Source organism: Rattus rattus, chromosome 1, assembly GCF_011064425.1.
Source record: "Rattus rattus isolate New Zealand chromosome 1, Rrattus_CSIRO_v1, whole genome shotgun sequence".
Taxonomy (NCBI): Eukaryota; Metazoa; Chordata; class Mammalia; order Rodentia; family Muridae; genus Rattus; species Rattus rattus.
The window spans coordinates 16,327,736-16,355,659 of record NC_046154.1 but is presented as its reverse complement, the minus strand read 5'-3'; the positions used below and the strand labels follow the sequence as shown (position 1 = coordinate 16,355,659).

The 27,924-nt window shown below is 51.1% G+C and overlaps 2 protein-coding genes across 3 annotated transcripts; one reads left to right on the top strand and one right to left on the bottom strand.

The window, feature by feature from the left end:
* Casp9 (caspase 9) lies at positions 1-18,490 on the top strand. 2 transcript variants are annotated; one of them, XM_032895100.1, is made up of 9 exons: positions 1-28; positions 2,629-3,028; positions 5,523-5,557; positions 7,021-7,197; positions 7,566-7,655; positions 8,811-8,958; positions 14,843-15,022; positions 15,505-15,614; positions 16,735-18,490. In XM_032895100.1, the coding sequence occupies exons 2-9, from the start codon at positions 2,830-2,832 to the stop codon at positions 16,825-16,827; spliced, it is 1,032 nt and encodes a 343-aa protein (XP_032750991.1). In that variant the 5' UTR covers positions 1-28; positions 2,629-2,829; the 3' UTR covers positions 16,828-18,490. The 2 variants fall into 2 exon arrangements, with proteins under 2 accessions (XP_032750991.1, XP_032750988.1); XM_032895097.1 differs by lacking the exon at positions 1-28 and adding an exon at positions 203-537 and having other exon boundaries at positions 16,735-17,785.
* LOC116893222 (chymotrypsin-like elastase family member 2A) lies at positions 18,049-27,924 on the bottom strand. The gene is made up of 8 exons (XM_032895105.1): positions 27,869-27,924; positions 27,446-27,540; positions 26,295-26,392; positions 25,760-25,888; positions 25,308-25,444; positions 23,000-23,145; positions 21,659-21,811; positions 18,049-18,142 (listed from the first exon to the last, which is right to left on the bottom strand). Exons 1-8 carry the CDS (start codon positions 27,906-27,908, stop codon positions 18,125-18,127), a joined length of 816 nt encoding a protein of 271 aa, XP_032750996.1. The 5' UTR covers positions 27,909-27,924; the 3' UTR covers positions 18,049-18,124.

Sequence of the window (27,924 nt, the reverse complement as noted above, 5' to 3'; positions counted from 1 at the left end):
CCATAGGGCCGGAGTGCTGGTCTATGAGGCAAGGAAGAGCGAGTCTTATGTGAGGCGTGTGACGGGGCGGGGCTTGCGTGCAGCGCCAGCGGGCGGGACGAAGCAAGGACATCTTGGGGCGTGGCGAAGGGGCGTGGCCTGAGAGCGCGGGGGTGGGGGTGGGGGGAAGGGGGGACTTGGGGGGAGTGAGAGAGGTGGGAAGACTGGTGAAGCGGTGACCGGGCCTTCGGAGCTGAGGTGGCTGCGGAGGTGGAGCCGAGTGAGCTTGAGGGACCGGCCTTGGGGCGGTGACCACTGGTCGGAGCGTGATCCCTAGAGGAGCTATGTGGGGGCGGGGCGTGGGTGCGGGGGCGGGACCCGAGGCCCGGAAGCGGACGGAACCAGGGGTCCAGCAATCCGCTAGCCATGGACGAGGCGGACCGGCAACTCCTGCGGCGATGCAGGGTACGCCTTGTGCGCGAACTGCAAGTCGCGGAGCTGTGGGACGCTCTGCTAAGTCGTGAGCTCTTCACGCGCGACATGATCGAGGATATTCAGGTGCGCCCCCGCCCCCTTGTGTCCGCCGCTTTTCCCACGGCGCCGGTAGGGACTGGGAGGTCGCGGAGAGGTTCACTGAAGCCACCACTACGGAGCTCCCGCCCTTTTCTCCCGCTTTGCACAGTGTGCAACCCAGGCCCTGGGAAACCATGGTGTGGGAACTCCATTTTTAAAACCTTCCACAATCCAGCTCTTTTAATCCTTCAGAAGGACCCAAGCACCTCTTTTGTGGAGTGCTCGCTAATGCTATCTGTAACCCACACCTTGTTAGTAGTTTAGCCTCTCTGTAGAAGGGTCCTAAACACCCACTTTAGGTTTATGCTGGCTCATTGTACTTGTCACTTGCCGTCTTTGAGCCTCAGTTTCCTGGGCTGTGAAATGCAACGGTGTCATCCTGTTCTAGGATGAATGAGATAACCAAGGTGAAGCACTTCTGTGGGGGACACAGCACCAGGACCCATGTCTTTTTTTTTAGCTGGGCTTTTATCCAAGTGCATGCTTTATAAAGGATTTCAGAAAAGAAGGACTTTGATACAGGTACCACCGAAGAATACAATCAAACATTTGATTTTTAAAAAAATACATTTGAGCTTCTTTGCTCCAGTTGATGCCTCACTGCAAGTCTGAAAAGGGAGTATTTCTTTTTGAGAGGATATGAGTGTCAGGCCCTGGGGAACTGTCTAGAAAGCTGTCTCCAGCATCTGGATTGGAACCTAGCCTGGTCTAGTGAAGGAAAATAGAAGAAAGTGGTGTAGAGTCATGGGGTTAACTACCAGATAATAACAAAAGTAGTCTCAGGAACACTTTCGGAGGGGCCCATGCTGGCCAAGGAAAGTGGTTTGAAGGGAAAGCCCTAGTCTTCCAGAAGGCATATTACGGAGGATCAGAAGCCAAACTGTGCAGGGAGGCACCAGCGGCCTCGGTCGTATGTCCTTCTCCAGTTAAGTGTGGTCAGAGCAGTGTCCGACCTAGTGTTGGCAGTGGCAGGCTGTTTGAAAGGAATGGTTTATTCCTCTGGAATCCCAGCCCTCAGAAGGTAGAGGCAGGAGGATCAGGTGTTCGAGGGCATCCTTGGCTACATGCAGAGTTTGAGATCAAGTCTCCGGAAACCAAAACCAAGGGCTGGAGAGTTGCCTCAGTCGTTAAGAGCTTTGATTTCGGTTTTCAGCACCCACATGGTAGCTCACAACTATAACTGTAGTCCCTGGGGATCTGACACCCTCTTCTGGCCTCCTCGGGCACCAGGCACACACGATTGGCACATATACATCTAGATACACACACATATACATACATACATACATACATACATACATACATACATACATAGTAAATGTATAAAAGCAAAACCAAAGCAAGAAGCTAGACATACAGCTTATATGGTACAGTGCATGTCTAGTATTCGTGAATCCCTGAGTCTAACCCCTAGCCCTACATAAACCAGGCCTGGTGACTCTGGAGTCAGGAGAGGCAGAAGTTCAAAGGTCATCCTCAGCTATGAAGGAAGTTGAAGGCCAATCTTGGCTACTTGAGAACTTTTCCTTCCCCCACACAAATATGAAAGTCCCCCCCCCAACAGAAACTTCTTTTCCTCCAAAAACAGAGATGTTGGAGATCTTGAATTCTATATTTAATTCTCTTATTTTAATGTTAGGAACAAGTTTAGAAAGTTTTAAGTACCTCGTGCAAACTACTGACCACCATTTTGCTACTTTTAGTAGGGCTAATTAGCACCTAGCACAGAGCTGGACAAACACACAGTAGGTGTCATTGACAAGCAAAGACTGCAGAGGGACATGAACTCAGTACACTGCTAGATTAGTTTCTGTCTATCTACCACAGGCATATTAAGGGGATCAGAAGCCAAACTGCGCGGACTGCGCGGGGAGGCACCAGCAGCCTCTGTCCTTCTCTAGCTAAGTGTGGTCAGAGCAGTGTTTGACCTAGTGTTGGCAATGGCAGACTGTTTGAAAGGAGAGACTTGTTCCAGGGGTGGTGGTACATACCTGCAGTCCCGGCAGGTGAGAAGCGGGAGGTAGGGTGACTGTAGATGTCACTGGATAATGAGCGTCTGGTTTTCTATCCAAACAGCGAGCAGGCTCTGGGTCTCGGCGGGATCAGGCCAGGCAGCTGGTCATAGATCTTGAGACTCGAGGGAGGCAGGCCCTTCCTCGCTTCATCTCCTGCTTAGAGGACACAGGCCAAGGCTCTCTGGCTTCATTCTTGCAAAGCAGTCGGCAAGCAGCCAAGCAGGATCCAGAAGCTGTTACACCCCTAGACCACCTGGTGCCTATGGTCCTGGGACCAATGGGACTCAAGTCAAAGGAGCAGAGAGTAGTGAAGCTGGACCCGTCGCAGCCTGCCTTGGGAAACCTCACCCCAGTGGTGCTGGGGCCAGAAGAGCTCTGGCCTACTCGGCTCAGGCCAGAGGTTCTCACACCAGAAACACCCAGGCCGGTGGACATTGGTTCTGGCGGAGCTCATGATGTCTGTGAGTATCAAGAGAATGTTTGGCGGGTGGGTGCATTGAGGTTACTTGGGTGTGACTCTGGGTACCGCTCTGGTTGAGATTCAGGATTTAAATGTAATGTTTGTCTTAATGAACGCTCACAGGAGAGACGTGGACTCTTCCGATCAGTCTATAGGAGATGAAATTTTGATAGCTTGTCTGAGAAGCAAGCGTCTGATTTGTATAGTCCTTGTTACTCTCAGTGTTTCCAGAAGGGGCCGTTGCTCAGGGATTGCCTTTGGGTTCTGGTGGGTGTCTGAAATTACCCACGCCCGACAGGAGGTGAGAGGAAGCTGGTTGTCAGGACTCGGCCCTGCCCACACATATATTGCACGAAGCATACTCCTACCTCCCTCAGTCCTGCAAAGCAGATTTTGTTAGATTCAGCCTTGTCAGTGAGGAAGCAAAGCCCCGGGAAAGAGGAATGATTTGCTTAAGATGTCAAGGCAACAGAATGTGGGGAAATGCAACATGTCAGCTCTGTGTGTGTGTGTGTGTGTGTGTGTGTGTGTGTGTGTGTGTGTGTCTGTGCGCGTGCATGCGCACACAGGGTTCTACCACCCGCACTGCCACATTACAGGATATTCTAGAATCCTAGGAGACCTTGTCTCTTCAGTCCATACCCGGCTCCTGCAATTGAGGGGACTGCTGTCCTGGTCTCCTTGACATCTGTCACTTTTCCTGTCTTTGAACATCATTAAAAATGAAACCGTACCTTAGTAGGAGCCCTGCTGAGTTTGGTGTGTTTCACCCATCATGCCTGTGTTCCTTCATGGTGTGGTACAGACCACGGGTCACTCTCTTTCGTTGCCAGCTGATAGTTGGTCCTGCTCTGAATAACCTGGAGTTACAGACTTGGCGGGGCGGAAGCACAAGACACGGACTTGGAGCAGCAACCTTACAGAGGCCATGGAGGAAGGCTTGCTTTCTGTGGCATTTCTCAGCCTGCTTTCTGACTCAGCTCAGGACCACCTGCCCAGTCACGGCACTAACCACAGTGGGCTGGGCCCTCCCCTGTCAGTCACCGCAGACTTGCCTACAGGCCAACCTCATGGAGGCATTTCTCATTGAGAGTTTCTCTTCTTGACTCGTATCGAGTTGACGTAAAACTAGCCCAGACCCTGTAACTTTTGAAGTCTGTTAAAGGGAAGAATCCTGAAGTTCTGAAGGTACAGTTGGCTGACCTAGAAGGATGAGGAATCGTTTCTGTGTGTAGTCACCTCATGACAGGAGGCAGACGATACAGGGGACCCATTGCTTATCTCCCTGGGGAATGTCATTTGGAATCATTAGGAAGAGCAGTCTGGACCTGAAACTTTCTGCTTTCTGGTAAAGTTTATTTTATTGACTTTGTGTGTGTGTGTGTGTGTGTGTGTGTGTGTGTGTGTGTGTGTGTGTGTATGCGCATGCACGTGAGGGAGTGCACGCCTGCATTTGTGCATCGTTGCACACGTGTGGAGGCAGAGCCTCTGGTGTTGGCCCTCCCTTCTACCTGGTTTGTGACAGACACTCTTGTTCATCGCTACTCGAGTCGGGTCAGGTGGCCTGTGAACGTCTTAGGGTCTCTCCTCTGCCTCCCATCTCAGTGTAGGGGTTCTGGGATTACAAGTGCTTTCTACTGCATCCAACTGTGTGGGTTCTGGGGATCCAGACTCCAGCCTTCTCAACCTTGTGTCCAGTGCTTTACCCACAAGCCAACCTCCTAGCTCCTCACGAGGGATTTGATGTGAATTTGTATTCCCAGTTGCAGCCCAGTTCTGAGGAGAAATGTTAATCCAGGGGCTGGAGGTTGGTAAAACACTAAGTTAGCGTGTGCTCTGACTTCCTCCTCTCTTTTAAGATTTGTTATTTTTATTCTATGTATATGGGTGTTTTGCCTGTGTGTGTGTATGTGTATGTACACATGATGTACATGGGTGTGTACTGCATACATGCCTGGTGCCCACAGAGGCTACACTAGGGTGCCATATCTCCTGAAACTGGACCTGACAATGAACCTGAACTGATCCGGATGTGTTTGCTGGGATTTGAACCCTGATCCTCTGCAAGAACGCTCTTGTGTGCTGAGCCACCTCTCTGTCCCCTCACCCCACCTCCCTTGCTCCTTTCCATGTGGCGTTTTGTATGAATGGAATCATGTGCTCTGTATTTCAGTGGCTGCCTTGTTTGCTTTAACATAACCTCTTGCTCTCCGATTACCCAGGGCATTGTGGGTATCACGAGCAGGCTCCTCTTTAGGATATCCCCCAGAGTAGCTGAATCATAGTTTGAGGCTTTGGAATAAGACCTCAGTGAACATTCTTGGCCAACTCCTTACAAGGGTGTAAGTGTGTGTTTAACTTTGTTGGCAACTCTTAGATACTTCGCCATACTGTCGGGGTCCCACTTGTCTCTCATGGGAGCTGTCCGCACAGCTCCTTAGCTTTTCCCAGATGAACCTCAACACCCCCATTTCTTCTTTCTCCCGTTTTCCCAGGTACTCCAGGGAAGATCGAGAGACATGCAGATATGGTGAGTCCTCATGTGTTAGAGTTTGTCTGTTCCCCCAAGCCTGGCTAGCCAGTCAGCACTCTCCATGGCTCCTGACCCCAGCCGGAGCACTCTGTCCTGTCCGCCCATCTGCCTCTGTAAAGTCAGAGCTGGAACCCAAAGAAGGGCTACAGCCTCTGGGGTGTCCACTCCAGGGTGAGCCACTCAAGCTATTCTTGAGTATACTTCACATATGTACTCTGTGGCTCCCATGTGCTGGGGACAAGGGGACAACAAGACCACTCACCCTACAGAGCCCTGTGCTAGGGAGAAAACTTAGGCAGAAGAATATTTAAATATTTTCAGACCTGTGGGCTCAAACAGGCTGTGGAAAGAGGAAGTTCAAGGGCCCTGAGCCTGGGCGAGAGCTGCCTCAGGAGATCAGAGGCTGGGCCCTGGCATGAGACTGCTCTGAAAGAGCCTTCCACATGACCCTCAGTTGAGCGCTGGGCCAGTCCCTCTGGGCGAATGTGTCTGGTTGGTTTGCTTGTTTTTTCTTTTTGGGGGGATGGGAAAGTTCAAGACAGAGTTTCTCTGTGTAGTCTGGTTTCCCAGGAACTCACTCTGTAGACCAGGCTGGCCTGGAACTCAAAGAGATTCACCTGCCTCTGCCTCCCATAGTGCTGGGATCAAAGGTGTGCATCACCATCCCCCACTCTGTTTGGTTTTTTAAGGAATTATTTTGCGTGTGTGTGTGTGTGTGTGTGTGTGTGTGTGTGTGTGTGTTTTCTGCCTACATGTACCACGTGTGTGCAGTGCTCATAAGCCCGGAGAGGGTGTCGCATCTCCTAGAACTGGAGTGACAGGAGGCTGTGAGCCACCATGTGGCACTGGAAATTGAACTGAAGTCCTCTATGAGAGCAGACGGTGCTCTTAATTACTGCACCGTCTCTCCAGCCCCTTCTCCACTCCATTTCTGTATTTTTGAAACTAGAATTTATTATTTAGCCCAAGATGTTCTAGAACTCAATATAAAGCCCCCAAATCACTTTGAACTCATGAAAATCTTCCTTCCCAACTTCCCTGGTTTATGGGCTTTTTTTTTTGGAGGAGGGTGTTGTTTTGTTCCTTTGAGACAAAGTCTCTCTGTGTAGACTAGGCCTGAGCCCAGAAGTCCACCCGCCTTTGCAATTCAAGTGTCGCCATTAACCGTGTGTGCCACCGTGGCTGGCTGGGCTTTGGTGTGGGAGCCACTTAGCTGACGGTTTTCCACCCCCAAATACTAAGATGGCATTCACTTCTCTCAGGGAGGTGGCACACACCTGGCACTTGTCTGGCTCTTCCTGTGGGTTTTCTCACTGGAATGGTGGGTGGAGTCCGCACTGCTCCCCATGACGCGTGCTGGCACTCCAGACTTGACCACTTCCGTGAGATCCAGGAGTCCCTGCCTCTCCCGAGGGGTGCCCTGAGCTCCCTGATGACACCGGAAACCTGTTGTTACACAGGCATACACCCTGGACTCGGATCCCTGTGGCCACTGCCTCATCATCAACAACGTGAACTTCTGCCCTTCCTCAGGGCTCAGCACACGCACTGGCTCCCACGTGGACTGTGAGAAGCTTCAGCACCGCTTCCGCTGGCTGCGCTTCATGGTGGAGGTGAAGAACGACCTGACTGCTAAGGTATAACCACTGTCCCCCAAGGAACATTCCCCAGAGAAGCCTCTGTGTCCACAGGCCTGTGGAGGTGACCTGGGCAACTGGTGCAAGCATCAGATAGAGAGAGGGGGTCTGAGGACCGGCTTTCTTAATGCTGGCCACTTGACCTCTTATGCCTCGGTTTCCCGGTTTAGAAGCAAGAGTAATGGTCCCCACAGAGTTATCGTGGGGATTAAACGGCCAGTGACTAAGCACAGCACCAATGGTGCCGTCTGCTGACTGCGTCCGTCCCAGCTTCAGCACTGGGAGCTGCTGTGTCGTGGCCTTTGGCCGGATCCTGTAAGTCAGATCTCCATTGGTGCCCCTGCCTTAACTGTAGCCTTCCCTCCTAGAAAATGGTCACGGCTTTGATGGAGATGGCGCACCGCGACCACCGTGCCCTGGACTGCTTCGTGGTGGTCATCCTCTCTCATGGCTGCCAGGTAGGAGGCCTCTCGACAGCTCTGCCGTATCCCTGCCCCTCTGTGTTCGTGGCCCCTTAGCTTTGGGGAGGAAGTGGTGAGGCCTTTGTCCCTCCTGCTGTGTTTTCAGGGCCCTGTGGTCCTCTAAGGAGTTGCCTTTGTGGGTGGGAGGGGGATGGGGAGGTCCTGTCCAGGATGGAGAAGGAGAACCTGTCTGCTCAGCTCTCCTCCCTGGTTCAGAAACCAAATGCAGCTGTCCTGGTTCCCCACATCTGCTGTGTTCCATGGAGAATGTTCCAGGCCCTTTCCTATCGGGTGGGACACAGGACACTGGGATCCATCTGATGCTTTGGCCACTAACGTACTAATTCACCCTGGCTAAGCCCCTACTCCTATCCGGGTCTTAGATCCTTCATGTTTTTTTTTTTGTTTTTTTTTAACATTTATTTATTTATTATGTATACATCACACAGCTTTCTGCCTGCGTGTATGCACCTACAGGTCAGAAGAGGGCATCAGATCCCATTACAGAGGGTTGTGAGCCACCATGTGGTTGCTGGGAATTGAACTCAGGACCTCGGGAAGAGCAGTCAGTGCTCTTAACCGCTGAGCCATCTCTCCAGCCCCGATCCTTCATGTTTTAAGTTGAGGGCTTGAGGGCCAGTGAGATAAGGGTGCTGGCTGCCAAGCCTGACAACTTGGAACCCACACAGTGTGGGGAGAGAGCTGACTCCTACAGACTGTTCTCTGACCCCCAACATGCATGGGGGTAGCCTATGCACAGACACTCAACAACAACAACAACAACAACACCAAGATAAATGCTGTTCTGTGTTTGGCTGCTTCAGAGGGTATGGAGGACCAGAAGGCTGACTGTGGAGGGCTAGGTGAGGCCTGGGAACCAGCATTTGTACAAGCCTATGGGTGACGTTGACACTGGTGGCGTGGGGACAGACCGTCTACACACAGCTGACCTGCACTCAGGCTCCTTGGCTCCCATAGTTAAGTGAGTCTGAGTCCCTTAGAATGGACGCTGACCCGCCTGCTCTATCTTGGTTAGTCAGTGTCCCCGCCTAGGGCCCTCCCCACACAGAGCCTTCAGACAGGCCTCTGGATTTCTACCTAGAGTCTTTTGTAACTGAGGTATTTTGGTAACCACGGTACCTTGTCCTCTAGGCCAGCCACCTCCAGTTCCCGGGTGCTGTCTATGGCACAGATGGATGCTCTGTGTCTATCGAGAGAATTGTGAACATCTTCAACGGGACCGGCTGCCCCAGCCTGGGAGGGAAGCCCAAGCTGTTCTTCATCCAGGCCTGCGGTGGTGGTGAGTGGACTCGGGCCTCCTGTGAGCACAGCAGGCAGGGAAGGAGCCACTGCATCTTCCCTTCCCCACCTCAGCCCCTCACTGCATCTGTGGGGTGCTCCATACACGTCACTGGCACACGCCATGGTACACGTATAGTAGGACTTCCACCTCACCACCAAAGGCCTAGCACCATCTGAGTTGGCTGCAGTGATGCCAGAGGTCTGTGTGAGCTTGGTATCTTCAGTCCCAGAGTTCCCATAAAAACAGAGTGGGGCAGGGGAGGTAGCTCCATCTGTAAGGTGCTTGCCATGAAAGCGCGGAGGTCATGAGTGTGAGCCAGGCACGCACACATGTATACACACATACTCACATGCTAACATTCACACACACACACACACACACACACACACACACACACACACACACACACACACAGAGCAAAGGAGATTCTACCATTCTACCGTCCCAGGGAAAGTGCACTGAGCCTCAGGGAGAAACTAAAGAATTTAACTCCCGGAACTCCCAGGAGCCCGGGGATGTGAGGGACTTCAAGGTTTTGCTTTGTGCTTGGTGCCTTACTGTTTTCTGTTGCTATAACCGAACACCACAGGCTAGGTAATATATAAGGAGGGAGGGTTATTCCCTCACGATCTGGAAGCTGAAAATCCAGAACCAGGGTGCTGGCTCTGGTGAGGGCTTGTCGAATTCTTGTCCATTTTCAATGTGGCGGGCAGCTTCCCGTGACAAGACAGTACTTGTGCTTGCTGCCACCGCCGCCTCCCTCCCTCCCCCACCCACTCTCTCTCCTTATGACTTTTAAGAGAATTTGAACTTCTGTACTTGCAAGATCACTGTAAACAGCCATGTCTGGGTATTTACATCCCAAATGTTGCCTCCAAAGAGTTATTTATTTATTTTGCATGTGTACTCTGTCTGCATGTACATCTGCACACCAGAAGAGGCATCAGAACCCAGTATAGATGGTTGTGAGCCACCATGTGGTTGCTGGGAATTGAACTCAGGACCTCTGGAAATACAGATAGGACTCTTAATCGCTGAGCCATCCCTCCAGGCCATACTTTTAATCCCAGCACTCAGAAAGCAGAGACAGGTGGATCTCTGAGTTCAAGGCCAGCCTGGTCTATGTAGTGAATTTCAGGCCAACCAGATCGGTACAGTGAGACCCTATGTCTTAGTTAGGGTTTCACTGCTGTGAAGAGACAGACACATGACCAAGGCAATTCCTATAAAGGCCAACATTTAATTGAGTCTGGCTTACAGTTTCAGAGGTTCAGTCCATTATCGTCATGACAGGAAGCATCCAGGTCGACATGGTGCTCTAGAAGGAGCTGAGAATTCTGCATTTTGATCCAGAAGAGACTCCCAGGCAGCTGGGGGAGGGTCTCTTACACACTGGGCAGAGCTTCTAAGCCCACCTCCACAATGATGCACTTCCTCCAACAAAGCCACACCTACTTCAACAAGGCCACACCTACTCCAACAAGGCCACACCTCCTAATAGTGCCACTTCCCATGGACCAAGTATATTCAAACCACCACAGCCTATCTCAAAAATAAATAAGATACAGCAAACCTCTGACTTTGACATTACATGCTTTTGTTTTGTTTTCCAAGCCTGGAACCCGCTGCTCTTTCTTACAAAGCACAAATGGACCAGCAAACAAACAAATCTAGGCGGCTGGGAGATGGTTCAGTGGTTAAGCACTGCTGCTGCTCTTATACAGAGGGGACCAGAGTGTGCTGTCCAGCACCTAAAACTGCTTGCACCTTTAGGCCCAGGGCATACAGTTCTCTTTTCTGACTCGCCTCCCCACCCCAATATGCTCACACATTCACATACACATATCCCCATAAATAAAACTTGATACTTTTATTTTTTTTCTTTTACTCTCAAGCAACTGAGATTAAAGGATAAAAACATTTTGAATTTTTTTTTTTTTTTTGGTTTTTTTTTTTCGGGGCTGGGGACCGAACCCAGGGCCTTCACAACTTCCTAGGCAAGCGCTCTACCACTGAGCCAAATCCCCAACCCCTTGAATTTTTTTTTAAATCTAGAATTAGTGACACTCACTGTAATCACAACATTTCCGAGGTGGAGGCAGGAGAATCATGAGTTCAAGGCTACCTTCAGCTACGTGGTGAATTTGAGGCTAGGATGGACTATATAAGAACCTGTCTTTAAAAAAAAAAAGTCCTTGGAAGCTAAAACAGGAAGATTACCTGAGTCCAGGAATTTGAAAATAACCTGGGAAACAGGGAGAGTGTACGTGTGCACACACGTGTACACACACACTCGTGCACTCACACATATGCACACCTAAGAACAAAACAAATGATTTTTTTTAGCGCACTAGGACCTCTGACATCCTGTCCAGGAGTCTCTTCTATGGAGGCCCTGGGCTTCTGACTGTTGTCTGCCTTGTCCCTGCACCTGAGCTTCCAGTGAAGTGACCGCTGTGAACCAGGGGGCTGTCTGGCTCACCCTAGGGACAGGGCACACCCCCATGTCCTGTAACACAGGTTCTGTGGATGCTTGGCCCCATTCTGTTTGGTATCATCTAGGGGAACAGGCCTTAGGCATTCAAGAAGTATTTATTTAGCACCTTGTGTATACAACAGAAGAGAGAGTGTGACCCTTAGATTTTATAATTTAATGTGAACAGTATAAGTCGCTGCAGGATTTATGCTTTTAGGCTGACAATGAAGGATTCAGGACGTGTCAGTAAATACTGGATTGGTCACTAACTCACTGCATAGCCCTGGGCCTTCATCTGCAGAAGTCTCAGTGAATGGGGGTCATAATACCGGATGCCTGAGTTATGCATATGCAGCACCCGCTCAGCTCCTTTAAATAACTGAGAACCGTGAGGCGGTGGTGGTGCTCGCCTTTGATCCTAGCACTCTGAAGGCAGAGGCAGGTAGATCTCTCCCGAGTTTGAGGCCAGTCTGGTCTACAGAAGTTCTAGGACAGCTCAGGCTACACAGAGAAACCCTGTCTTGAAAACCGAAAACAAACCAAGGCCAAACAAAAACCATAAAACAAAACAACCCTGAAATCCCATATACCCCCAACTACCTCCAGGGCTCAGGGGTACCCGCACATCCCCCTCTTGTTGCCAGTGCTCTTTGGTCTAATGTTGACATCCTGGAAGGAGTAGTTGAGCCCTCCAGCCATGGAGATGCCCCCTTGTTCACCCTATTTCTGTTCTAGGGTGTTTTGAGATGATGTTCCAAACCCAATCCCTGAAAGACACAGAGAGAACAAGGAACAGAGCCACAAACTCCCAGGCTCCCAGGACAGCTCCCTGTTTGCTTGTCGCCTCTCCCACCCCCTCACCCCCTCACCCCCCACCCTGTTTTCAGTAGCAAGTAGGATTCTGGTCCCACACACATGACTGGTGCTACTCTTCAGACTTCTTAGCAGGGTCATCAGGCCTTTGATGACCAAGACTCTGCCACTGTGCTTGCCCACCCATTCCTTAGCACAGCCTTCCCAGAATGCTCCAGGTTCCTGGTTATTAATTTCTTTTTTTTTTTTTTAAGATTTATTTTATGTATAGGAGCACACTGTAGCTGTCCTCAGACACACCAGAAGAGGGCATCAGATCTCATTACAGATGGTTGTGAGTCACCATGTGTTGCTGGGAATTGAACTCAGGACCTCTGGAAGAGCAGTCAGTGCTCTTAACCACTGAGCCATCTCTCCAGCCCCTGGCTATTAATTTCTTGATTTGTATATTTTGAGATGTAACCCTGGCTGTCCTGGGACTCACTGTATTGACCAGACTGTCCTCAAACTCATAGCCATCTGCCCACCTCCACAGGGGATCAAAGGCGTAGACCACCACACCTGACTGTTTTGGTTTTCTGTCTTATGCACATGGGTGTTTTCATGTGTGCTCTGTGGACCACATGGGCACAGGGCCAGCGAGAGAGGCCATGAGATCACTTGGCACTGCAGTTGGAGCGGGCTGTGAGCTGCCATGTGGATTCTCTGCAAGAGCCCCCAGTGCGTTCACCCGCTGGGCCATCTCTCCAGCCCCGACTCTCCTATCCCTCTGCTTACAGTTCATTCCCATTGCCTCCAGGAAGTCTTCCCTGTTGCCCCCTTCCTTGACAAGGCTGATCCCAGCACTTGGGAAGCAGAAGCAGGAGGGTCTGTGAGTTCCAGGGTGGGTAGTCTTCATAGTGAGGCTCAGGACAGCCAGAGCTATAGAGAGAGACCAAAAAAAAAAAAAATAGTGTCAGGCTCACCTGGGCTACATGAGATCCTGTCTACCCTCCTAGATTATTCCCTCTTTTGGAATTTTAGTCTTTTCTTTGTCTAGCTCTGTCTTTGCCAGGAAGTATGACCTGTGTTTAATGCTGTTGCCACCTGGTGGTGCCATGTCACCTACGGACAGAAACAATGCCATCCCTGCTCCTGCCTGCTCCTGCCTGTCTAGGTACCCTGTTCACACTCATGCAGACGCCAGCCCAGGGTTTTGTTCGCTCTACTGTTGCTGTTTTCAAAGTCACTATTTTCATTTAAAAGGTGACGTGTCACCTACCCTCTGTAGGTGGTGGCATAGAACCAGGCTTTGGAAATGCCCCCCAGAGCCAGTAACGGATGTGGTGCTGTCACTGTGTCATATAGTGTGACACCCTTGGGGAGAAGCCAGGTGTGGCTCAGACATGCCCCGCTGTCGGTCCTGGGGGAATCCTCTCGGGAGCTTATGTGGAGAGGGCAGAGAGCAGCCACAGTGCGCCACGGCTGCTGAGGGCTGGCATGCTGAGGGGACTTTCTGCCTCCTGCTGGACGTTGGTATGGGGGGTCAGCCTTGCCTGTAGACAGGTTTGTCCTCACCTGGGGCTCGGCCTTCCTATGCAGTTTGCAGACAGAATGACACATGAACAGACATGTGGCTGGTGTCTCTGTCTGTCTCGTTCTTCTACTTTCCCATGTCACTTCCTGACAGTGGCCATTTGGGTGACAAACACCTTTCAGCTCCCACTAGTTGAGGGATCTCCGTAGAGGGCCTTGGGCTGCACTGTGCTATTTCCTTAGGAAATTGTGGGTTTATAAGAGGTGTACACATTGACACAGATCTTGTTAGCTACGATGCGTGTATGTACGCCCACACACATAAAATGTAGCCTGTATGTTCACACTTGTGCATGGTCGTGGAGGTCAGAGGGCAACTTGGAGTCAGTTCTCTCCTTCCACCCTGTGGGACCCAGGCTTGGCCGCAGGTGCCCGTGCCTTCTGAGCCATTTTGTCAGGCCCCCCTTTTTGGTATAGTTTGGATTCTCTGTTTTGGGGTACCATAAAATAATTAGGGTAGCTCAAAAGATACCAGTGGTTGGGCCTGTTAGCACAGACCTGTAATCCTGGCTATTTAGGAAGCCAAGGCAGGGTGATCAAAGCTCAAAACCAGGCCCCGGAGAGATACATCAGCGGCTAAGAGCACATGCTGTTGCAGGGGACCCTGTTCAGTTCCCAGCACACACGTGGGCAGCTTCCTGTAACTGCAGGTCCAGGAGATCCGACACCCTCTTCTGGCCACTGTGGGTAACTGTACTCATGCACATACCCCACACATAATAAAACATGAATACTGTGTTTATGCTTTAATCCCAGCACTTGAGAGGCAGAGGCAGGTGGATCTCTTTTGAGTTCAAAGCCAGCCTGGTCTACATAGTGAGTTGCAGGCCAGCCAGGATTGCCTAAGTGAGACCCCATCTCAAAACAAGCATGCCCCATCATATCCAGTTTCTGTTTCCTTCCCGGATGACAGAGCTCACACGTGAAGCCTTCCAGTCCAGACCTTTTCCTTTCCAGAAGCACCCTGTGCTGGAGTGACATTCATGATGTTAGGTGACTGTTTTCTGCTTCCTGCAGAGCAGAAAGACCATGGCTTTGAGGTGGCCTTCACTTCCTCTCAAGACAAGGCCTTCGACAGTGATTCTGAGCCAGATGCTGTCCCGTACCAGGAAGGCCCAAGGACCTTGGACCAGCTGGACGCCGTGTCCAGTTTGCCCACCCCCAGTGACATCCTTGTGTCCTACTCCACCTTCCCAGGTGAGCTCATCCGTGCACCCGCCCCTAGCCCAGGGCGGCTGTGCCCTGAGGTGGTGTTTCTGCCAGGCACAGCCTATGGGGTCCTCATCAGGTTCTTTACCTCTCCCGGCCCCACCTCAGGCTGAAGTAGGCGAGTCATGAGGATTAAGAGCAGTGATCCTAGCTGAGGTTGTCTTGGGGAATACACTGGGGGGTAGGGGTGGGACACTGGTACTAACCTCAGCTCAGTGCCTGGCATGAGGTGGTAAGGTGCATCCTTCAACCTTCTTGAGACCCCTGGCTTCTCAGAAGCTGAGAAAGAAGGAGACACAGCCAGTCAAGTGGTATTGAGGGTGGAGGCTAGCAGGGAGCCAGGAAGATGGGCTCACGCTTGCCACGTGCCAGTGAAGCACAGTCTGGATCTGGCCACAGCCTGCATACTCCGCCAAGGACTGTGCCCCTCTGCTCGGCAGTGGCAGAGGTCAGCCTTCCCCCTCCTGTAGGTTTTGTCTCCTGGAGAGACAAGAAGAGCGGTTCCTGGTACATCGAGACCTTGGATGGTGTCCTGGAGCAGTGGGCTCGCTCTGAAGACCTGCAGTCCCTCCTTCTCAGGGTGAGCACTTCCTCCTGAGGGCAGAGAGGCCTGCAGAACAGGGCAGCAGGCCCTGGGCAGTGCAGAGACTGACAGAGAATCAGGGAGTGCTTTGCCTCTCAAATGAGGAAGCGACCATGGTGGTGACATTGGTCCTGATTGCAAAGTGTCATCTTCCCTGCCTACTTAGAGGCAGATGCCCAGACAGACACCCAGGTCCCAGATGAGAGTGATCTTAAGGGCCAGGAGGGCTGGCTCAGTGGCAAAAGTGACTCCCTGAACCCCATGCCAGTCCCCCACATGCTCTCTTTTTAGATAGGGTCTCATGTAGCCCAGGCTAGCCTAGAACTTGCTGTGTAGTGGGCAATGACCTTGAACTTTTGATCCTCCTGCCTCTACTTCTTGGGTGCTGAGATTGTAAGTGTTGACTGCCACACTCAGTTTATGCAGTGCGGGGGCCAGTGGAGCTACATCTCCACCCCATGTCACCAACTCGACTGTTAGGCATTGCGATTCTGTCCTAGTGTGTCCCCTTCCTGCAGGCCTCAGTGAGAATGGGGGGGGCATAACAGCCCCTCCCCTTTCAGGGCTTTTTTTTCTCCATGTGGACCCTGAGGGTTTGCTCAGATACACACTCTAGGGGTATAGGGGGTCACTTCTGGTCCTGAGACAGACCCTACAGGGCAGGGTACAGCCAAGGCCAAGCAGGACACATGTGATCTCTGGGTCATCTTCCCCCATCTTTCTTGTCCCCCCCTCAACTTTTCAGTCTGATTAGAACTGAATTTTTGCGTAAGAAAACTTGGCTAGGTGGTGGTGGCATATGCCTTTAATCCCCACACTTGGCAGTCAGAGGCAGGAAGATCTCCCAGTCCAAGGCCAGCCTGGTCTACAGAGTGAGTTCCAGGACAGCCAGAGCTACATAGAGAAACCCTGTCTCAAACAAAACCAAACCAAACCTTGAATTCTCCATTCTTTTACAAAGCTAAGGGGTTTGTTCTATGACCCACCTCAGGAGGTTGTAGGTGGAGTCGTCTTCAGACGTCCCCTTCAGTGGCCCTCTCCTTAGGGCCCCTTCTCAGCCCTTGCCTCAGTCAAGGTCCCTGCACTCACAGATTACCCCTGTGCTTCTGTTTTGCAGGTCGCCAATGCTGTTTCTGAGAAAGGGATTTATAAGCAGATTCCTGGCTGTTTTAACTTCCTCCGGAAGAAGCTGTTCTTTAAAACTTCATGAGGCAGGGGCTGCTCTCTGCCTCATTTTTCTACCAAAAGCCTTCATGGCCTGGAGGAGGCCAAGGTCAGAACTGTCCCGTGAAGCAAGGATTTCGAACTGGGGCAGGCTGCTCTTCCCCCTTTCCCATGCAGACAGGCTCCTAGCAGCTTCCAGGTTGGAGGAGACTTGGAACGGTGGGAGGGGAGGAACAGAGTACTGTGGATGCTGCCTGGCCGCTTCATCTGTGGTTAGGGACTGTGGCCTGGGACCCCCAGGCCTCTCTAGAACAGGGCTTCTCTGCCGATGTACTACAGACATGTGGGGTTGTGTAATCCTGTCATGGCACTGCCCCGTGTGTTGTCGAGTGTTTTAAGCTGTCTCTGGTCTCTACCTGAGCACCCCTCCTGAGTTCTGCCAACCAGACAGTCTTCAGGCATTGTCATGTGTGCCCTGGGGGACATTACAGCACTCCCCTCCCAGGGCCATTGCCCACAGGGGTCTGTGGCTACAGACACAGGCATCACTGTTTCCCAGACCCACAGTCCAGCTGGCCCAGTGTGAATACCTGGATCTGGACTGCGTCTCATCAAAGTTTCCAGAGGGTTAATTCTTCCTTGAGCACAGTATTTATTTTTAAACAATAAATCTTAGGCAAAAGGACTGTCTTTTGCCTTTATTGTCCCCACCCTCACTCTGCTCTTCCTACAATGGAGACTAGCTTTTTCCTGAGTATTTCTCTGTGCCTTCCAAGGTCTCTGCCTGAGCCCAGGAGTTGACTGAGGTAGGAGCCAGAGTCCCCACAGATCAAGTCTCCTGTCTGAAGGATCTTGGTTACCCTAGTGGGGACACCTGGACAGTGTCTCCCAGTGTCTTCCTTGCTAGGTGAGCCTGGTCCTCCAGTGGCAGTAACCGGGCAACAGTGGCGTGCTGGCCTCCCCTGGGAAGGGTACCATCCCCGTCTTTAAAGCTGTTCTGATTTCACTTATTTTTCTGCCTTTCTGGTTTCTTCTGGTCTTTGCTGTGTGAACATTCACTTGACCGTAGATGGTAGGGGTGCCAAGCCTTGTTTGTTTATTTTTGAACTGGGCTCTGACTTTGTAGCCCAGGCTAGCCTCAAAGTCTCCATCCCACTGCTCCCGAGTACAGGGATTATAGCTTGTCACCGCCACAGGTTGGGCCACAGGTGTTGTTTCCAGGGCCCTGGTTAGGGTGTCGGGTTAATAAGACAGACGCATCTCACGATGTGATTCCTAAGTCACTTTATTACTGTGTCCCTTCCGTGCCGTTCCCAAGGTGACAGTCACAGAGATGCCTTTGCTTAGTTCTTTGCAATCACCTGCAGGACACACAGGAGAGTGACGTTAAGCTGAGGGCTGAGCACTGAGTTCACTGACTTCTCAGGGCCAAGAGGTGCGGTCGCAGTTTTCCCCTCCTGTCAAGAAGGGTCTTGGCCCAGAGTCCTGCTTGGGGGTCAGGCCCGGAAGCCAGGAATCGATTACAAGCCAAATGTACAGATGGGTGTGGTTTTTTGATGTAATTTGTTTCTTTGTTTTTTTCTGAGACTGGGTCTCCCTGGGTAGCCTTGCTGTCTTGGAACTCACCACGTAGCCAACACTGGCCTTGAACTCATGGAGATCCGCCTGCCTTTGCCTCTGGGTACTGGTATTAAAAGTGTGCACCTCTACACAGGCCTATTTGTTTCTTAAACTTACTATTTGAGGCACTAATGTAGTGTATGAGGTGAGGCTCTCACTTATCTCCCATGACCAATTAGCAGGATCAAATACTTTTTTGGGTGGGTCTTTGGTGCTGGGATGGAGCCCTGGGTCTTACATTCTATGCACCTGTTCTACCACAGAGCTACACAATAACCCTTAACCCTTGGGCTTCTTTTTTTTTTTTTTTTTTTTTTGAGCTGGGTTTTTTATAACTCAAGATGGCTTTAAAGTTTCTATGCAGCCAGGGATGACCTTTAATTCCTGACCCTCCCCCCTGCACCTGTGCTGGGTTCCTCCCGTGCTTCTGACATGCAGGCTCTATAACCAGCCGAGCTTCAGGTTTTGTAGCACAAACATGCAGATAGAGCACAGGGATCTGTGTCTGAGGTCGCTCACTGCAGCAGCGCTGCAGCAGCGTGGGTGGGCGTTCAAAACAGAACCCAGAGCCAGGTGACAGGCTTGCACATTTAATCCCAGCACAGGCAGGGCAGGAGGCAGGAGGCAGAGGCAGGTGGATCTCTGTGAGTTTGAGGCTCGCCTGGTCTACAGGGTGAGTTCCAGGGCAGCCAAGGCTACACAGAGAAACCCAGTTTCGAAAAACAAAGACAAAACAAAAATCAGGACCCAGAGTAAATGTCTCTAGTGATGTTTGTGCTGAAGACACTTCACAGTTCAGAATGACCACTGAGTTCATTAAACAAATAAAATGTGACTGTCATGGCTTTTGTTAGAAGACAATCTACACAAGTAGTTGTGAGAGTTTCTTTGTTGTTTGTTTTGAGGCTGGGACTCACTATGTAGCCTAGGCTGGCCTCATTACCACCATGCCTGGCTATATTTGGTTGGCTGGTTTTGTTTGAGAACAGGGTCTCATGTAGCTCAGACTGGACTTAAAACAATCCTCCTGCCTCTGACTCCCAAGTACTGGCCATTATACATCTGTACCCCACGTCTGGCAATACAGTACTTTTTGGTTTGGTTTTGCGTTTTTGGTTTATGCTCACAAGGCCCAGATGAACACATAGCATATAATTCACAGTGATTGCCTCTGTAGAGTGGGACAAAGGTGAAAGCCAGGGGATCTTCGTTATTTGCGTGATACGCTCCTATGATCCTTTAATAAGCAATATTTTTACATTGCTGGCATTTTTCAGTGGTCATTTGCCGAAAGGATGAATACCGGGGTCGTTTGTGCCTTTTGTTGGCTGCTTGCTGGCCTTGGCTCATCACCTAAGGCTGTCTAGGCAGGTGTGCTCTGAGGCACCCCCTCAGGGTTGCAGCTGTTTGTGTACACACACACACACACACATACACACACACACACACACACAGAGCCTTGGTCTGGGACCATGAGAGGCTCCTATTGTCCCCTCTGCAGCTTCTCCAGGGACAGCTGGCTGCTCAGTGCTCCACCCCTGCCTGTCGTGTCCTCCCCTCCCAGTCCCCCAGCATTGTCCCCAAGTGGCTGCTCTCCCAGGAATGCAGGAGCTCCGCCCAGGTAACCAGCAAGTTTTGCTTTCCCCCTTTGGTCTTCCTGACTCCTACCCTCGGCCATCTGCCTTGCCGTGCCGCCTGTGGCTGGGAACAGCAGGTGCTGGGACAACAGGTCACGCTTTGGGTCCCGAAGGTGCTGCCAGTCTCAGCTGTGGGCTAACTAATGCAGCAGCTGGGACCACAAAAGACATCTGAGGAGCTGGCTGAGACAAAGGCCAGAAGCATCTTTCCAACCAATCACCGCGGCTCCTTTGAAATGCTCTAAGCTGGCTTTAGAGTCCCCTCTGTCAAAATTTAGTCATGGCTTCCTTAATCAGTTCACAATCAAACTAAAATAGGGAAAAAACAAAAAAAACAAAAAACAAAAAACTCCCCAAACCTAACACTTCTCTTGATTTTCCATTTTTCTCTAACTTACTTTTAAAAGAGCAAAATCAATTTTAAAAAAGATTTTAAAAAAGCATTTACTTGCTGTGTGCGCATGTGTGTACCACAGGACACCCGGGACTGAACTCAGGCCATCTATAAGGCTTGACCCCAAGCCCCTCTATCCCACTGGTCCATTTCTGAGCCCTGACAAACTTTCTTGGGAACTCTGGGGCCGAGTCTAGCTGTGAGCGGAACAGACCCAGCAGACAGACAAAAGACTGAGAAGCGGGCAGGTGAGAGCCGGCAAACTTGGAAGCTCCCTCAGGCTGGCTCTGACAGCCGGCTCCCTCAGGCACACGCTCACAGCTGCCGCTTCATATCTGGTTTTCCAGTAGTCTAATTCAATGTAAGGTTCCCTGCACACCGAGCTGGAGATAATGAGCCAACGGCAGCTTCCCTTCTTCATGGGGGCTGCCGCACGAGCCACCACCCTAGTCATTCTGTCGTAACCGGGCTGTACCGGCTGAGGAGTCTGGCTCGGTTCAAGTCCCATTTTACAGAAAAGCAAACCAAGGGGGCGGAGTTAAATACACCCTATGGGCAGAGTCCTCCCCCTTCCCAGCATTCCTCTGCACACTCCATGTTCCTTCATCCTCACCCAGGGCCCCTTGACTGCCAACTTCCTCCTGCTCTGCTACCTCCCTGACTGCCCGTGTCCTTAACTGCTCTGACTGGCCAGCGTGCCTCTGGGTTCCTCCTGCCTCTGCTTCTCCAGCACTAGGATAACACTGGCTACCACGCTTGGCTTTTTACATGGGTCCTGGGGATTGATCTGCGGCCTTTGTATTTGTGAGGCACGCACTTTATAACATTCCCTCTGTTATTCTTTTAATAATTTGGGATTATTATAGTAAAAGGGAAATCGAGCTTCCAGAAGAGGGCTTTCTGGGGACACACAGGCACAGAAGATTAACTTATGCCGGGGAGTGGCCCAACATAGAACTGAATAGTCCTTTGTCCCGGGGCAGATGAGACAGTTGGCCTTGAGGGAGTTGGGGGAGCACTCTTCAGGGGAATTAAGTGCTAAAAACTAAGGTTGTAGGGGTCTCAACCTGGGTATGGGCTTTGCAGATAAATATCACTGACAGCACTGGAGGGTGGGGGCTGGGCTTACATGCCCATATAAAGAGATGAGATCCACTTGCTGCCCCTGGGAACCCCAGCGGGTCTCATGGTGGGCGGGCCGTGGGCTCAGGGATGGCAGTTCTTACCGAGTTGATCCAGTCGATGTAGTTGGAGACCCTGGTGAAGACAGATGGCTTACGGGGGTAGTTGCAGCCCAGAGTGGAGCCAAAGCTCACAATACCGTGCACCTGCCACTGGCCATTAGATGCCTGGCAATTCAGTGGTCCGCCGGAGTCCCCCTGAGGAAGCCAGAGTGGGGCGTGAAGAGAGGAAGAGGGTGCCCAGTGGGGCCTATTGTTCTACGAGGTCATTGTCCTCGGAAGCGAGCCTTATGGACACAGGTGGTGGTACCGTACCTTCAGGAGCTGGTATTCACTTTTTGGATACTGAGCCTCACAACGTGCCTCTCCTGCTTCAGCCTCATAAATGCTGCCATTACAGGCGTGGACTATCATGTTGGCATCGCTCGCCACTTATTAATTAATTAATTTATTAATTAAAAAAATCAGGGTCTTTCCATTTAGCGCAGACTGTGCTAAACTGTGCAACCCTCCCTAGTGCTGGGGTGGTAGGTATGTGTCCCAAGTTGGCAGCTATGCCCTTTCTATGCCTTTTCTTGTTTCACTTTCATGAGAGCGCGTCAGTCCAGCGGAAGCTTTTCTGGTTCACAAGAGAAGGCAAAGCTGTTCAGAGGCCCGAGGGAGACCATGGAGAGTGTGTGTGTGTGTGTGTGTGTGTGTGTGTGTGTGTGTGTGTGTGTCTGTCTGTCTGTCTGTCTGTCTGTCTGTCTGTCTGTGTAGTCGAGGCATTGACTGCATCTGAAGGTGTGGGGGGTCCCTTCCCCCTTTGTCTTCCTCTGCAGAATCTGCCTGTACCAAGTCCTTCGGTTCCTGACACTGTCTTTAAGTAGATTTCTGTAGCAGCTACCCAAGGGGCTATCTTGGGCCGTTTACTGTGGGATGACAGTAATGGGAGACCTGGATGAGATTCAAGAAAGACTAAAGACTTCCCAGCAGGGCTGGAGAGATGGCTCAGTGGTTAAGACTCCTGACTGCTCTTCCAGAGGTCCTGAGTTCAATTCCAGCAACCACATGGTGGCTCACAACCACCTGTAATGAGATGCCCTCTCCTGGTGTGTCTGAAGACAGCTTCAGTGTACTCATATAAATAAGTCTTAAAAAAAAAAAAAAAGATTTCCTAGCAGTTAGGCAAAGAGAATGCTACAGGGCAATGGTACTTATAATATTTTTCTAGGGACAACGAGAACGAAGGCCAGTTTCTGGAATGTTCCAGAACAATTAACAGGGTTCCAGCCCAGGAAGGAGGGAGAAGATGGATCCTAGGACACCCCACTACCCCAACTCCCCCTATGCCACATCCACGCCATATTTTGCTGTAGACTGAGACACCCGATTGTGGATACTCACATTGCAGCTGGAGGTCACACCGTCGCCACCAGCACACACCATGTTGGTCTTCACGGAGCTTCCCCACCAGCTAGCGCTGGAGCAGGTGGCATAGTCCACAACCAGCAGACGGCCCTGCTGCAGGACGTCAGGAGTGGCTCCGTTGGCTGAATGAGACCACAGAGAAGGCATGAGGGGGCAAAGAGACTCCCACGTAAAGAGAGAACAAGGACTGCCAGGGATGTGCTTGCCATGAACGCAGGAAGACCTGAGTTCAGATCTCCAATGCGCGCGGAAAATGCCAAGTGTGACTGTGGGGGTGGGGACGGAGACTGGAGAATTCCTAGAGCTTGCTAGTCATGTGTGAGAGAAGCTTCGCTGCTGTGTCTTCCGTCCAACCCTTCCTTTCTGGTCCAGTTTACTTTCTCCCACCCACACAGTTGCTGCTGGTGGCCATGTTAGTTAGCATTGTGTCCTCAGTTGATTGGTTGGTGTTTGGAATATTGGTGATTGGTTCAGGGCGAGCATCTGACTCAACCCAAAGCCAATGAGCTCCTTCCTCTGGGATTCTGGCATAGGCAGTGGCTGCCATTTTCTTTTGTGTGGCGAAGGATGAAGCAGAAAAGACGCTCTGAAGTAGAGCTTCACGTTGCTCACAGGCTCCAAATTCCTTGATATAGAATGTTCCCGACATCTAGCTATGTGTCTACCCTTGGGTTAGAATTCCTCTTTTTGCCTGGCTAGTTCCACAGGTTTCTCTTACTTTACTATGAGGAAGCTGTTTGGAGCCTTCTAGCTGCCGAAAAAAAAAAATACTGGTCAAGGTAGTTTTCCTCATGGCCCAAGTGACATTGTCTACATCACTGCCACAGTTGGCCAGAATAAAGTTCATTTCATTTCCCGGTGTGTGTGTGTGTCCATGTGGAGGTCAGAAGTCAACCTCTACTGCAGTTCTCAACCTTCCAAACGACTCTTTAATACATACAGTTCCTCATGTCGTGGTGACCCCCAACCATAAAAGTATGATTGCTACTTCATAACTAATTTTGCTACGATTATGAATCATAATGTAAATATCAGATAAGCAGAATATTTGATATGCGATCCTAAGGGGTCGCGACCCACAGGTTGAAAAACACTTCTCTAGCGCCATCTGCCTTGACTTTTGAATTAGGGTCTGTCACTAGCTTAGGGCTCACCCAATAAGGTAAGGCTGGGTGGCTACTGATCCGTAAGGATCCCCACAGTTGTGATCGTAGGAACACACAACCACACCTGTCTTCTTTCAAGGGTTCTGAGGATGTATCTCCCCATGCTTGCAAAGCAAGCAGTTTACCAACTGAGTTAGTCTCCCATTTCTCATTATCTTTCTTTAATCACAGTTTATCAGGCTCTTCAAACAGGCCAGTTGCCACAGTAATATTTATTCCCATTTCACAGATGGGACTTGGAAGACTGCGCTCTAATTAGTATACAACTGATGCTTGGTTAACACCATCCAGGGGCCAAAGCATTTCATACACATCTTTGACATTCACCGCAGACTTTATACTTTAAAAGTGAGGAAATAGGTTTTAAAAAGGGCCCATTGTGAGTGAAATGTGTATATCTAAGAAGCCAGGGCTAACACCCCCCCACCCCCCCAATTTCCTCATTGGTTTGGTGTTGGGCCTCATTGCTCTCTACCGAGAAGAAAATGGCCGCCACTGCAAACAGCTCTTTGTCTGGGAGAGCCACTTCTCTAGTCCCAATTCCTATTGGCTTAGCTTGAGTCAGGTGCTCATCCCTGAGCCAATCACCAGTGATCAGAACACTAACCAATCATATGAGAGGACACAGTATAGCTAAACCTGGCCCAGCTTTCTGAAGAGGGTCTTGGGGATTTCACGGAGCTCCAGAAGATTGTGGTCACACAGTCTATGTTATTCTGAGCTCTGGCCTTGGACCACATGAAAGACACAGTGTGGTCTGTGTAGCTCTCACTCCACCATAGTGAACTTGTGCGCAGTGGCTGCTGTGCACTGTAGTTACCAGTCATAAGCGCTTCCACGGACTGTCTTCTCTCGCCTTCTCTATAGCTTGTCAACTATATATAGCCTCTACTCCACTCCCTTCTCGTGCTGGTCTGTGCCCCATTTTACAGATGAGGAAGCCACCAGAGCTCAGTAATGTGTCTGCATCACACAGCGAATAAAGCTGAGATTTGAACCCCGGACATATTTACCAGTCTCCTCTAAGGCAACCAAACACCGTAGGGACAGAGATAACAGCATCTCCCTTCCCTGCCAGGCCTTGGGGGTCCTCCCCGCACCCACTCGCTTTCACTTACTCTGCAGCCGGCCCCAGCCTGTGACGTAGCAGGGGTAGTTGTTTGGCAGAATGGTACCAGCAGGTGGGAGGCAAGCCGTTTGGATCTTGCTGGTCAGGGCCACTGGGCTGGCCAGTTTGACCAGGGCAATGTCATTCCTAGGTCAGGTAAAAAGGTTAGAGCAGCAAGGGTGTTGACTATTCCTATCTAGCATTCTCATTTCCCATGTATGATCCAAGGCTGACCCAGCTGGCAGGGTAGCAGGATCTCCCACAGCCTTTGCTTCTCCCTCCTCTGATAACTCCACCATTGCCACCTCTGTGGCAGCTTTGGGGGATAGGGGTGGCCCCACTTCTAGGAGGGAAGAGCTCCTTCTCTTCTGTACAGAAGAGGCAGAGGAGGGGTGTGTGGGCTCCCTCTCTGTGCTGCCGCCAACCCTACCCACTGAGAGCACCAGGTAGAACAGAACATACCCGTTGGAGAGCTTTTGAGCGTTCCACTTCTCATGGACCACAAGCTTGGAGACCTGAACAGCCAGTGAGCCGGATTCCGAGGTGGAGAGGCTGTGTCGGCCCAGCAGCACGCGGTAGGTCCTAGAGTTGCTGTGAGGGGCAGAGCGAGAGGTCAGGGACCTCTTCCCCTCCCCCAACCCCTCCCTCCGGTCTGTGAGCAAGGACACCTCAGGACAGAATGCTATCAAGGAAACAATCCCTGCCCCGAACCATCACTGTTTTCCCCGGAAGAAAGGCAAGCATTGGGCTTCTTCTTCTTCCTCTATATTCTACTGGCACAGGGCATTCAGTGCATGTAGTGTATGCACAAGGGAACTTGATAACCCTGAACCACCATGGACTTGCCCCTGTGTCTAAGGCAGACATGTGATGACTCTCTCCAGGCTCCCTTACAGAGCACTGACCAGTCTCCTCGGGGATCCATGTTCTAGTGTTGAGTGCCACTCCATGACACCGTGCCCAGCTAGGCGAGCAGGGAACCACCGTGTCCAGTTACCTGATACAATGGGCAGCGGTCAGAACCCAGTTGTTGGCCACCAGGGAGCCTCCGCAGGTGTGGTGCCACTTTCCAGAGGAAAGGAACTGCAGGGAGACCTGGGGTGGGGGTTGGGGGCGGAAGAACAGGTGCTTGGGTGGGAGAAACTGGTTTCTCAGTTCTCCCATGGTTTGACAGCAGGCTGAGGCAGCACGCTCAAGCCAGGTCCCATACTTAAGGGGCTATCCCTAGACCTCCAACCACTGAGGTAAAAATATTTTCCTCCGAGACACACAGGGTCGGTTGGTACATAGTCATGGATGATCCAGAGACTCTGACCCTCCTCCCTTTACCTCCTGAGTTCTGGGGCTACAGACGTGTGCCACTGAACCCAGTAAATTCTAGAGCTTTACAGGAAAAAATGAAGACAAAAGCTGGCTGTGGTGGCACATGTGGTCCGAGATCTTAGTGCTTGGGTGGTGGAAACAGAGAGAGATCAAGAACAATCTTAGCTAGGTAGCAAGTTGCAGGACAGCCTGGGCTATACGAAACCTTGTCTCAAAGCAACAGCAAAACCTAACACAAATCTACGACGAACAAAATATTAAAAATTTCACTAACTAATCTCAACCCTCAGGGCAGTGGCTGAGACAGGAGGGTGAGAATTTGAGGTCAGCTTGGGCTACCTAGTGAGCCTGTGTTGTGGCCCTTAACCCAACCCTCATCCTATGTTTTCTTTCATTTCTGACATTGTCTTGCTATGTAGCCCAGGCTGACCTTTAGCCCCCACCCCCCACCACCCTCAGTCCTCCAAGAGGAAGGTGAGATTGAAGGTGTGAGCCACCATGCCCGCTCACCCATATCTTCTCAGTGCACAGCAGCCAGAAAAATCCTTTCTTAACGTTCAGACTGATGGAAGCTACACTCTCCCCAGACCATCCAGAGCAGAGCTTCCTCTCACGTAGTGTAATGTACTGAGGTCCTACACCATCTCTTTGACCTCATAGGCATTCAAGAACTAACTTTTCCCTCAAACCCCCATCACCACCACCACCAAATTGGCCAAGGTTGTAGAAATGTATCCTATTGGTGCAGTTGCTTGTGCTGCCCTCTCCGTTTCCGGAGGCCTCATCTTTGCGTGCACGATAGACCCACCGGTGTGGCGGACTCACCTGCCAGGGCCAGCTGTTGGGACTGGCCTCTTGACCCCCAACTACCCTGCTCACATCATGCTGGACCTCGTAAGTGGGGTACCCGCAGCTGAGAGCTGTGAAGAGAGAGTTGAGAGAGAAGTGTGTTGGTTGGGAACGGTATTTGTGGACATACCTGAACCCCAACAGGAAACCCTTGCTTTGGAATGATCTTCGAGGTCCATGAGTCCTGTCCTTCACCCCTGCTTCATAAGTTGCCTTTGTAACTGAAGCTGGCCTTAAATTTGCAACCCTCTTGTCTTAGGCTCCTGAGGCTGACACAAGGAGTGTGTCACCGTGTCCTACTCCATGTGTCCTATAACTGAGGGACCAACTGGAGAGGGGACAGCCACTGGAGGGAAGGACAGGAGGGTCCGGTTCCCAGCTTCAGCAGACAGAGGTTACCTCCAGCCACCAAGGCAGATAGCAGCAGTGTCCTGATCATGGTGTGTCCGTGGATG

Excerpts from the sequence above, each read along its gene's own strand:
- Casp9 (XM_032895097.1), top strand. The coding sequence starts at position 406 with ATGGACGAGGCGGACCGGCAACTCCTGCGGCGATGCAGGGTACGCCTT. Across the intron at positions 7,198-7,565 it reads AGAACGACCTGACTGCTAAG|AAAATGGTCACGGCTTTGAT; the intron begins GTATAACCACTG and ends CTTCCCTCCTAG. Across the intron at positions 8,959-14,842 it reads CATCCAGGCCTGCGGTGGTG|AGCAGAAAGACCATGGCTTT; the intron begins GTGAGTGGACTC and ends TGCTTCCTGCAG.
- LOC116893222 (XM_032895105.1), bottom strand. The coding sequence starts at position 27,908 with ATGATCAGGACACTGCTGCTATCTGCCTTGGTGGCTGGAG. Across the intron at positions 27,541-27,868 it reads ATCTGCCTTGGTGGCTGGAG|CTCTCAGCTGCGGGTACCCC; the intron begins GTAACCTCTGTC and ends CTCTCTTCACAG. Across the intron at positions 23,146-25,307 it reads AGGCTGGGGCCGGCTGCAGA|CCAACGGAGCCACTCCTGAC; the intron begins GTAAGTGAAAGC and ends GGTCTCATTCAG.